The 12,664-nt window shown below is 32.1% G+C and overlaps 2 protein-coding genes across 2 annotated transcripts; both read left to right on the top strand.

The window, feature by feature from the left end:
* Positions 1 to 14: 14 nt before the first annotated feature.
* Positions 15 to 2,736, top strand: LOC111717278 (uncharacterized). Its single transcript, XM_023492781.1, has 2 exons — positions 15 to 437; positions 2,544 to 2,736. The coding sequence occupies exons 1-2, from the start codon at positions 317 to 319 to the stop codon at positions 2,723 to 2,725; spliced, it is 303 nt and encodes a 100-aa protein (XP_023348549.1). The 5' UTR covers positions 15 to 316; the 3' UTR covers positions 2,726 to 2,736.
* Positions 2,737 to 3,413: 677 nt separating this feature from the next.
* LOC111717279 (zinc finger protein 26) lies at positions 3,414 to 12,208 on the top strand. The gene is made up of 4 exons (XM_023492783.1): positions 3,414 to 3,528; positions 4,842 to 5,138; positions 10,411 to 10,536; positions 10,659 to 12,208. The coding sequence occupies exons 1-4, from the start codon at positions 3,414 to 3,416 to the stop codon at positions 12,029 to 12,031; spliced, it is 1,911 nt and encodes a 636-aa protein (XP_023348551.1). The 3' UTR covers positions 12,032 to 12,208.
* The last annotated feature ends 456 nt before the right edge of the window (positions 12,209 to 12,664 follow it).

Genomic DNA, 12,664 nt, shown 5'->3' with positions numbered 1-12,664 from the left:
TTATATGTGGAGAATTGTGCTTTAGGCTCGAAGGGGGGCATAGTAGAAACAGTCAGTGTCACCCAGAGTCTAGCTTACCATTTTCTCCCAGACTGGTTCTACCCACATCCACCTGATATGATTTACCTGGTTTACAGTCAGTTGGTTTATCCTCAGTCTTTCTCCTTCTTTCCCCGCATTTTGGTTTTAATTTTTAAAATGCTTGACCCTTAACATTCCACAATATCTTTTTGGCATTTACGTCTTTTTTATCAGTTTGAGTTTTTGTTTCTTCATTTATCCATACAACATATTTACTGTACATATTTCAGAAAGAATGGCAGAAATTATGGAAGAAGATAAAGTTACCCGTAAAGAAGAAATCTCTACTGCAGAGGACACATGTACTGTATTTGTAGTGGGAGAAGATGTAAAAGAGGAAATTACAGAAAATCAAGGTATGGTTGAACATTATATACATATTCATATACATATACAAATACATATTAAGAATGAAATTAAGGAAATTGATACTTAGCATTTAAAAATAAAAAAATAAAAAATAAGATTATTTAAATTTGTTTATTTTGGTATTAAATTAGATTGATTAGTCCGTTTTTGAGGCATTTTAGTGGTGGGACGTTTCCATGTTGATGTGTTTCCATAGCACCCATTACCTTCCATATTAAAGATCAGATTAAGTTTCAAGGGTACTGTTGTGAATCAAACATGCCCCTCACTTGAATTTACAACAACAGTCCCTTTAATTTTAGGATTTAAAAAAAAATTTAAGAGAAAATATGCCTTACTTGTGTTTGATATTTTATTGATTCTCTTTTTAATTTTTCAGGTGAAGTTGTCAAGATTGAAGTAGATCCCCTTTTCTCTGAAGAAAAGAGACTGAAAAAGAAGAAACTCAGAGAAAAAAGAGATACAAGTTAACCCTGTGAAGAATGTGATTATGTTGTCACTAGAGCGGGTGATCTGAAGAAGCACATTGAGTCTATACATGAAGGAGTGAGATATCCATGTTTACAATGCGTGTATGCTGCAACTACAGCACGTAGTCTTAAGAGACATGTTGAAATAAAACATGGAGAAGTAAGATATCCATGTTTACAATGCGTGTATGCTGCAACTACAGCAGGTTATCTAAAGAAACATGTTGAAATAAAACATGAAGGAGTAAGATATCCCTGCAATCAATGTGATCACGTTGCCACTAGAGCAGGCAATCTGAAGACGCATATTGAATCTAAACATGAAGGAGTAAGATATCCTTGCTCTCATTGTGAATACACTGCCACTACAGCAGGTGATTTGAAGACACACATTAAATCTAAACATGAAGGAGTGCGATATCCCTGCAATCAATGTGATCACGTTGCCACTAGAGCATGTGATCTAAAGACGCATATTGAATCTAAACATGAAGGAGTGCAATATCACTGCGATCAATGTGATCACGTTGCCACTAGAGCAGGTGATCTGAAGACGCATATTGAATCTAAACATGAAGGAGTGAGATATCCATGCGACCAATGTGATCACGCTGCCACTACAGCAAGATCTCTGAAGAAACATATTGAAAATAAGCATGAAGGAGTGAGATATCCATGCGACCAATGTGATCACGCTGCCACTACAGCAAGATGTCTGAAGAGACATATTGAATCTAAACATGAAGGAGTGAGATATCCATGTTCTCATTGTGAATATGCTGCCAATCAAGCAGGTGATTTAAGGAAACACATTAAATCTAAACATGAAGGAGTGAGATATCCCTGCGATCAGTGTGATTATCTTGCTACTAAACCATATAATCTCAAAAGACACATTCTAAGTAGACACGAAGAAGTAAAATACTCTTGTTAGCAGTGAGATTTTACCTCTACCAAGCAGTATAGCATTTGAAAATCCAAAAATAAAGGTTTGAGATATTATTTTAATCAGCGTGAGCTCACTGCCACCACAGCAGGTAGTATAAAGACACATATTATAAATAAACATTGAGAAGTGAGATATACAGTTTAAATATCATGTCATTTAAAAACACATCAAAAGAAGAAACATTTATTAATAAGTACTTTGCACTGTAAACTGTAAATTGTCTATTCTCTCGTTTATTTTGGCTTTTCCTGGTTTATCTTTTATTTCAAGCAGAAAATGGGAAATTAAAAAAAAAATGGCGGGAAATAAAATTTGGAATTTTTAAAAGCTTTTGAATATAACATGTATTGTACAATTTACATATTTCAGAGAGAATGGCAGAAATTATGGAAGAAGATAAAGAAAAGATAAAGAAATCTCTACTGTAAAGGATGTACTGTCTATGACGCGGAAGAAGATATAAAAGAGGAAAATACAGAAAATCAAGGTATGGTTAAACATTTTTTACATGTATTTTTTAGGATGATCGATTTTTGACTTTTTAAGAACTTTGGGCTCATATTCTAAAAACGGTTACCAAAACTGACTGCATTTTCAGATATTATTAAAATTTTAAACCATGTGAGATACTTTAGGTTATTTTATTTTATTAATTCTCTTTTTGAATTTTTCAGGTGAAATTGTCAAGATTGAAGAAGATCCTCTTTTCTCTGAACAAAAGATACTAAAAAAGAGGAAGCTGACAGATAAAAGAGATAAAAGTTATGCCTGTGGAAAATGTGATTATGTGGCAACTCAATTATGTCATTTGAAGACACACACCGACCAAGCTTATATTTGCTTGATACACTTCTAAAAGAGGTTTTTCAAATGCCGAGTCGTCATTAATAAGAATATTAATGACTTCAAGAAGGCCAAAAATGCGAGAACATATTTAGTTGTGCCATAGCTGATTCTAGTTTGATCGAGCCTGAGCACTGTACTGAACAGTAATTGGACCTGTTTGTTTTGAGATTGACCTCCTGTATCCTTGAGGCTGTTAGCACAGCCTCAACAGTTTGATATTCTCTTCTTACAGAACATTCTGTACTTCCTCTTTAGAGTTAAAAAACGTTAAACTTTTTGGAGTAACAGAGTTGAGGATTATTATTTAGTGGAAGTAATTAACTTTTGAGTGAAAGTTGTAAACTTTTGAGTTACAGGCTTTGAGGGCGCTTCACGCCCATCTTCTTTTTCAACTTTTAATTGTGGCTCTATCGGCGAGCATTTTCTCTTAGTTAAATATAAAACTATGGAAAAAAATTCGCGGACTTCAAAATTTATTTTAATATTCGTTCAAAAATCAAAAAATTTTGAACACACATTTTTAATATCCCAAGCATCCTAAACCTTTCCATGGGGAATTTGAGGTCCCACCAAACAGTTGTAGCCGTTTTGACATTTATTGGATACAAGCTATAATCAGTGTAAATCATTGTTTGCAGTTCTAGCTTTGTATTTAATTTAATTCAAAGCCTATTTAGCTTAGAAATATTCCAGAAAGAATGGCCGAAATTATAGAAGAAGATACCATTAAAGAAAAAATCGCTACTGTAGAGGATACATGTACTGTATTTGTTTTGGGAGAAGATGTAAAAGAGGAAAGTACAGAAATTCAAGGTATTGTAAAACATTTTATAGATATATATACATATATTTATTAAGATTGGTCGATTTTTAAAGTTTTTTAGAAGTTCAAGCCTTTAAACCCAAAAAATCATTACCGAAAAAATGTACAAACTGATATACGGCAAAAAATACAGATTTTTTTTAGATTCGGCCAAAATTTTCATTTATGGTCTTAAAAATCAGTTTTTTATCAACAATTTCATAATTTCTGAATTCAGTATTTTCATACAGATCTCTTGATACCCATATCATGTATTTTAAAGAATTTTTTACATGCATGAATTTTTGAACTAATGATTTTTTTTAATTAAGAATGATTGATTTTTTATGTTTTTTTATAAGTTAAGGCTCATAGATCTAAAATTCTTAAAATCGGCTTCTGGTTGACACTTTCAAATTGAAAAAAAAATCGTCTTTCATAAAATAAAAGTTAATATTCCAAATTTTACGAAAGGAAATGCATCTTTCAACCAACTTTTCTATTTTACCGTAGGAACACCCACTCCCCACTTGCTCTTTAAAATTCTTTTCTAAATTGTCTTAACCTGTCCTTTTTTACTCACCCTGTATATTTTTATTAACTAGCCCCACCCTGTTTCTTCCAACAATTGATAGTTGTTTATATTTTTGCTTACAATAATCTTGTATTTTTTCCCCCATGCATTTGTAAACTAACCATGAATTTAATAAAAAACAGCTAGTGGGATAGTTTATTCACTAATTAAAGGGACTGTGTATAGACATAATTTCACGTAACCCTAATTTAATAGAGTGGAGTTTAAAATTTTGAACCCTTAACAGATTGATTTGATTGGATAATCAATCGGTTGAAGAAATATTATCAAAAACTTAAAGTCAACGTTTACCAAGTTTTTATATAAAACAAGGATAGTTTATTCACTAATTAAAGGGACTGTGTGTAGACGTAATTTCAAGTAACTCTCAATTGATAGAATTATATTTCCGATTCAAAATTGTACCTTAAGAGCTTTTTTTGATTAATAAATAGTTAGATATTCAAAGTTTTATTTTCAAAATACTGATTATTCAAATTTGTGGGTTCTCTCCTAAATTGCTCGTTTCTTGGTTTAGAAACAATGCAGAAATTATAAAGCACGACATTATCTTCCGCATTCTAGATCAGATTAAGGTTTCAAGGTTGCCGTTGTGAATCAGACATGATCCAAAGTTTAAATGCAGAGTCACTTGAAATTACAAGGACAGTCACTTTTAAAAAAAAATTCAAGTTAAAATTTGCGATACTTGAGATTAATATTTTATTAATTATATTTTTTAATTTCCAGATGAAGTTGTCAAGATTGAAGTAGATCCCCTTTTCCCTGAACAAAAGAGGATTAAAAGGAGGAAACTGAGAGATAAAAGAGATAAACGTTATTCCTGTGGAGAATGTGATTATGTGGCAACTAAATCCAGTCATTTGAAGACACATATTAAAAAAAAACATGAAGGAGTGAGGTATCCCTGCGATCAGTGTGAGTACCTTGCTACTGAAGTATGCTATTTAAAGAATCACATTGAAAATAAACATGAAGGAGTAAGATATCCATGCAATCAATGTGAGTACGCTGCAACTACACCAGGTAGTCTGAAGTTACATATTGAAAATAAACATGAAGGAATAAGATATCCTTGCTCTCATTGTGAATACGCTGCCACTCAAGCAGGTAATCTGAAGATACACATTGAATCTAAACATGAAGGAGTAAGATATCCATGCATTCAATGCGAGTACGCTTCAACTACAGCAAGTGAGCTGAAGAAACACATTAAATCTAAACATGAAGGAGTGAGATATCCATGTGATCAGTGTGAATTCGCTGCCACTACAGTTAGAATTCTTAAAGTACATATTGAAAAAATACATGAAGGAGTGAGATATCCATGTGATCAATGTGAATACGTTGCCACTACAGTTAGAAATCTTAAAGTACATATTGAAAAAATACATGAAGGAGTGAGATATCCCTGTAATCAATGTAAATACATTGCCACCCAATTTAATCATTTAAAAACACATCAAAAAAAGAAACATTAATTAAGGATGGGATGGTTTCTGGTCTGAAAGGGAGGAACTATCAAGAAAAACTTAAGGAGCTAGGTCTGCAAACCCTTGAAATCAGATGGAGAAGATTTTATATGATCCAAACATTTAAGATTCTCATGGGGTTTGACTGTGTGGATAGCAGTATATGGTTTGAAACTGTTGGGAATGAGCCTTCAAGACGAACAAGACAATCTGCTTTTCAGTTGAACCTAGTTAGGAGGCAAGCAAGGATTGATGTTAGGAGCAACTTCTTCTCAAACAGGGTTATTGAACCCTGGAATAGATTGCCAACTGAACTTGGATTGGACACCATCATTTAAACCAAAGATGCTATATAGGACCACACTGTAGCTCCTGTTATAATCCTACCTGGATTTCTAGGAGTCAACATAGAAGTATTGAAGTATCGAAGAAGTAAGGAAAGCTTTGCACTGTAACCTTCAAATTATTACTTCTCTTCTATTAAATAATTCTCTTATTGTAGAATTTAATATATTAATCTTTGTTCTAATTGTATATTTTCTATATCAAAACCCAGCTGTGTTCCCCCGCTGCTCCCCTCATAATTCTTATTATCTTAAATAATACTTATATCATTTTTACCTTTTTGCATAAGATTATTCTCTGACAAAATATAACTTTGAACAAAATAGAAATTATGAACATTTTTTTAATTTTAAGAAATATCAAATATCATTCTTAACTTTCATGGAAGGATATTTGTCTTATACTATAAAAACTTTTTTTAATATTTTTTTTAATATTTGACCAAACTGTGTACAACAATTTTGTTCTCATTGGATATGCAATCTATATTTTTTTCAGATAGCATGGAAAAAATTTAAAACAAAGAGTTAAATATATTAGAGCAGAGTAAATCTTTCCATCCTCTACTGTAGCATTTTCTAGTTAGACATTTTTTCAAGAGGACTAATTTTTTTAAAACATTTTAGTGCCAATAAACGTTAATCCTAATTAACTTTTTCCATATAAAAATGTTCAAACGGACTAAATTATTTCTTTGAAAATTTAGTTTAATTGAACAGTATTTCAAATGAACTTCTTCAACAACAAAAAAATGTTCAAATGGATAAAAATTTTCTTGAAAATTTTAATGCAATTAAAAATTTTAATAGGTTATAATTTTTTTTTGGAAATTTTAGTATCATTGAACGTTCGTTCAAATGAACATATCCGAAAAAAAATTGAATTGAATGGACTAATTTTTTTTGGAAATTTGAATGCCCTTGAACACTATAGTTGAAATGAACATTATCCTCAAAAATTTTTTCTTATGGACTAATATTTATTAGAAAATATGGCAAAATGATTGAAATTCAAGAGATAGGTCAATTGAACATTTTTGTGTTCATCTATTCTTAAATGTATTCGTTTGGACTAATTTGGAAAATGCGGCAAAATGATCAAAATTAAGGAAGTTCAAATAAATATTTTATTGTTCATTTATTTGTTCGCACTATTAAGGATATTTTTCATTAGAGCAAAACATAAAAATAAGCCAATTCTAGAAGGGAATTAATGAAAAAAGCTCTCCAGGTGGTTGAAATGTTTCCTCATGGGTTTTAGTTATATTAATTTAATATTTGTTCAGAAGGACTATAGTTCATTTTAAACATTAGTCCAATTGAATGCTGGTTAAACTGGACGTTAGATCAATCATGAAGGAGTGAGATATCCTTGTTCTCATTGTGAATACGCAGCTACTGAACCAAGTAGTCTGACAAAACATATTAAATCTAAACATGAAGGGGTAAGATTTCCATGTTCTCATTGTGAATACGCTGCCACTCAAGCAGGTAATCTGAAGAAGCATATTGAATCTAAACATAAAGGAGTGAGATATCCATGCGATCAATGCGAGTACGCTGCCACTCGAGCAGATAGTCTGAAGATACATATTGAAAGTAAACATGAAAGAGTGAGATATCCCTGTTCTCATTGTAAATACGCTGCCACTCAAGCGTGTGTTCTGAAAAAACACATTGAAAATAAACACGAGGGAGTGAGATTTCCATATAATCAATGCGAGTACGCTGCAACTACAGTAATTTATCTGAAGAAACACATTAAATCTGATCATGAAGGAGTGAGATATCCATGTGATCAGTGTGAATTCGCTGCCACTACAGTTAGAAATCTTAAAGTACATATTGTAAAAATACATGAAGGAGTGAGATATCCCTGTGATCAATGTGAATACATTGCCACCCAATCCTCTCATTTAAAAACACATCAAAAAAAGAACCATGCACTGTAAACTTCAAATGATCACTTTTATTAAATAATTCTCTTATTGTAGAATTTAATATATTAATCTTTGCTCTAATTGTATATTTTCTATATCAAAACCCAACTGTGTTCCTCGCTGCTCCCATTCTTATTTTCTTAAATAATATTTTTTTTAGTTAGATAAGATAAGATAAGATAAAGTTTATTGCTAAAATAAATGTATCTCACTGTATACAGATAGAGTTTACAATCACAAAATTGATGATTATATTAACAGTACAAGTATAAAGCAATTAGGTGGAAAATAGCTCTTGGCTGTTTTGATTATTTTTTCCACCTAATGTTAGTAATAATAACAAAATATTTCAATTAAATAGATTTAAGGAGAACGATTAGAGATGAGGGTGCGAATTTATCATATGCAAAATAGTTTATACATAAATTCGAATAACTAGAGTTTAAAGTAATTTTCAGACATGTACACAACAAATCAAAGCATATTAAAACATATCTAATTAGTTTTACATGAATAGCAATTCGGTTTATAACACATTGTCCTATAATTTTCAAAAAGAGAATTTAGTAGTCTATTTTTACCTATTCTAGTCTATTAGTCTATTACCTTTTTGCATTTTATTCCCTGACAAAATACAACTTTGAACAAAATAGAAATTATGAACATTTTTTTAATTTTAAGAAATAACAAATATTGTTCTAAACTTTTATGGAAGGATATTTGTCTCATACTATATAAACTTTTTAAATATGTTTTTTTAATATTTTTGACCAAAGTGAGTACAACAGTTTTGTTTTCATTGGATATGCAATCTATATTTTTTTTAGATAGAATTGAAAAGAATTAAAACAAAGAGTTTAATATATTAGAGCAGAGTAAATCCTTGTACTGAAGATACAAGGTAAACTTTACGTACGTTAGTCCTGATGAACTTTTTCTACAAAAAAATGTTCAAAAGGTCTAAATTTTTTTATTTGAAATTTTAGTGCAATTGAACAGTAGTTCAAATGAGCTTTTTCCATAAAAAAAAATTTTAATGGGTTATAATTTTATTCTTGAAAATTCAATTTAAATTCAAGTGATAGGTCAATTGAACATTTTTGTGTTCATTTCTTTTTAAATGTGTTCGTTTGAACTAATTTGGAACATTGGCAAAGTTATCAAAACTAAGGATTTAGTTCAAATGAATATTATTTTGTTCATTTATTTGTTTGCACTAATAAGGATTTGTTCAGTAGAGCAAAACATGAGATAAGCCAATTCTAGATGGGAATTAAAGAAAAAAGCTCTCCAGGTTGTTGAAATGTTTCCTCATGGGTTTTAGTTAAATTAATAAAATATTTGTTCAGAAGGACTATAGTCCATTTTAAACAATAGTCCAATTGAACGTCGGTTAAACTAAACGTTAGATCAATCAATTATATTCCTATCACTATGTCACCTAAATCCTTGTAGGCTGCATTCCTAATGACAATCAGAGCTGTGTTTAATCAAACAATTTACTCTGGAGACATAGGAGCTGTGTTTAATTTACTCAGAAGACACTAGAGCTGTGCTCAATCAATTAATTAACCTACTCTGGAGACATTGGACCTGTACTTAATCAATTAATTTACTCAAGAGACATCGGAGTTATGTGTAATCATTTAGTTTACCCTCTAGATATTGGAGTTTTATTCAATCAATTAAATTATTTTGTAGATACCAGAGCTGAATTCAATCAACTAATCAATCCACTTTGTAGACATCGGAGCTGTGTCCAATCAATCCACTCTAGACATCGGAGCTGTGTTTAATCAATCAATCAATCTACTCTGTAGACATCGGAGTTGTGTTTAATCAATCAATCTATCTACTTTGGAGATATTGGAGCATTGTTCAATCGATTATTCTACTCTTGAGATATATAGGTGCTGTGTTCAATCAATCAATATATTCTTAGAGTTTAGATGTCGTCCTTATCATTTCAAAGATTTTTTAAAAAGTCATCTTTTTCTGAAAAAGATCAGCTGTTCATGACATCTTGAACCAAATGAGTTGATCTGACAGTGACCCAGTATAGTATGTGTAAATTAGGGAAGAGAAGATTATATTTGTACGGGGTTGTAAATTTGTTGTTGTTAATGCAAAAAAGCAAATTTTCAACCCGCCCCCCCCCCCCTCCAGCTCTAGCTAGGAGATGTGGGAAAAGTATGAGGAATATTATTTGCACAGTACGTCGAGGAAAGGAGTGGGGAGGGGTAGTATGTAGGACTGATCAATGATCATCTAACTTTTTTCTTCCCTTATCTGGTTTGGTTCTGCCCTGCCCTGTATCTTTAAGTTGTCGCTGCCTGACCTAGCTTGCAATCAGCTTGGTCTTATTTTTAAATATCCTGATTTCTCATTTTTCCATACAATTCTTTAAACTCAAAAACCCCTTCTTGACGTTTACTTCTTTTTAATCAGTGTAAATATTTGTTTGCAAATATATTTTTTAATTCATTTTATTTCACAAGACTATTTAACCTTGAAAGTATAACATGTTTTGTACATATTTCAGAAAGAATGGCAAAAATTATGGAAGAAGATAAAGTTACCATCAAAGAAGAAATCTCTACTGTAGAGGATATGTTTACTGTGTATGTAGCGGAAGAAGATGTAAAAGAGGAAAGTACAGAAAATCAAGGTATAAATATAAGAACTGTTACCAAAATTGACTGTATTTTCAGATATTATTAAAATTTTAAACCATTTACGATAATTGAGGTTCATATAATATCTTATTAATTTTCTTTTTGAATTTTTCAGGTGGAAATATCAAGATTGAAGTAGATCCTCTGTTCTCTGAACAAAAGAGACTTAAAAAGAGAAAGCTGACAGAAAAAAGAGATAAATGTTATCTCTGTGAAAAATGTGATTATGTGGCAACTCAATCCGGTAATTTGAAGACACATATTCAGAGTAAACATGAAGGAGTGAGATATCCTTGTTCTCATTGTAAATACGCTGCCACTACAGCAGGTGGGCTGAAGATTCATATTGAAAATAAGCATGTAGGAGTTAGACATCCCTGCGATCAGTGTGAATATGTTGCTACTAATGTACAGAGTCTGAAGTTACACATTGAATCTAAACATGAAGGAGTGAGATATCTCTGCGATCAATGTGAATACTCTGCCACTAAAGCAAGGTATGTGATGTTACACATGGAATCTAAACATGAAGGAGTGCGATATCCATGCGACCACTGTGAGTACTCAGCTACCACAGTAGATTGTCTGAAGATACATTTCAAAATTAAACATGAAGGAGTACGATATCCCTGTGACAAATGTAATTATGTTGCATCGAAATCCAGTCATTTGAAGACACATATTCAAAGTAAACATGAAGGAGTGAGATATCCATGCAAGCAATGTGATTACGCTGCCACAACAGCAAGTAATCTGAAGATTCACATTGAAACTAAACATGAAGGAGTGAGATATCCCTGCGATCGATGTGATCATGTTGCCAATACATCAGGTGATCTGAAGAAACATATTGATTCTAAACACGAAGGAGTAAAATATCCTTGCGATCAATGCGAGTACGCTGCCACTAAGGCAAGTAATCTAAAAATTCATATTGAATCCAAACATGAAGGAGTAAGATATCCTTGCTATCAATGTGAATACACTGCCACTAAGCCAAGAAATCTGAAGAAACATATTGAAAATAAGCATGAAGGAGTGAGATATCCCTGCGATCAGTGTGAATATGTTGCTACTGGTGTACTAAATCTAAATCGACACATTGAAACAAAACATGAAAGAGTGAGATATCCTTGTTCTCATTGTGAATACGCTGCCACTCAAGCATGGCATCTTAAAAAACATGTTGAATCTATACATGAAGGACTAAGATATCCATGCCATCAATGCGAGTACGTTGCCACTAAAGCAAGTACTCTGAAGATACATATTGAAAATATTCATGAAGGAGTGAGGTATCCCTGCGATCAGTGTGAATATGTCGCTACAAGTGTACAGAGTCTGAAGTTACACATTAAATCTAAACACAAAGGAGTGGGATATCCATGCGATCAATGCGAGTACGCTGCCACTACAGCCAGTAGTCTTAAGATGCATATTAAAAGTATTCATGAAGGAGTGATATATCCCTGTGATCAGTGTGAATAGCTACTAGAGGAGGTGATCTGAAGAAACACATTGAGTCTAGACATAAATGAATAAGATATATCCGTGTTGCCAGTGTATATATGCTGCAACTGACCCAAGAAGTCTTAGGAAACATACTATAAATATTCATGAAGGATTGAGATATCCCTGTCATTTAAAAACACTCAAAAAAAGAAAGTATTATCCACCAATCTAAATTTCCCAGCTCAGATTACTCTTAGATCAAATTCCTATTAGATCAAAAGGTTCATAAATCAGATTCCTAAACAGGGCTTTTAGAGCTCAAAACTTTTGAATGGAATATCCTTATTCCCGATCGCTTAATCTGAGTATCCAAAGTAAAAAATATTTAAAATAATGAAAAAACTTGCCTTTTAATGTCTAAATTTTTTTTTTTTCTACATCATATGAAATAATTTCATAAATGAGGCCCCCCTATGTTGCCTCCCAGGGGGGGAGTTCATGCACCTCGTGCGCCCCTGATCCCATCATTAAAAAATATACATATAAATGTCCTGTCCTGGTGCTCGGCTTGTCTAATTCAAATACATATTTTGATGAAGTGGGGGGGGGGGGGGCGAAAAATCTTACTCTAGGACTGAGCAGGATTGCCAATACCCTTAATCCTTATTT

Source organism: Eurytemora carolleeae, unplaced genomic scaffold (genome assembly GCF_000591075.1).
Source record: "Eurytemora carolleeae unplaced genomic scaffold, Eaff_2.0 scaffold2482, whole genome shotgun sequence".
In the NCBI taxonomy this organism is placed as follows: Eukaryota; Metazoa; Arthropoda; class Copepoda; order Calanoida; family Temoridae; genus Eurytemora; species Eurytemora carolleeae.
Note: the sequence above shows the minus strand (reverse complement) of the source record. Positions and strands in the feature narration are given on the sequence as shown.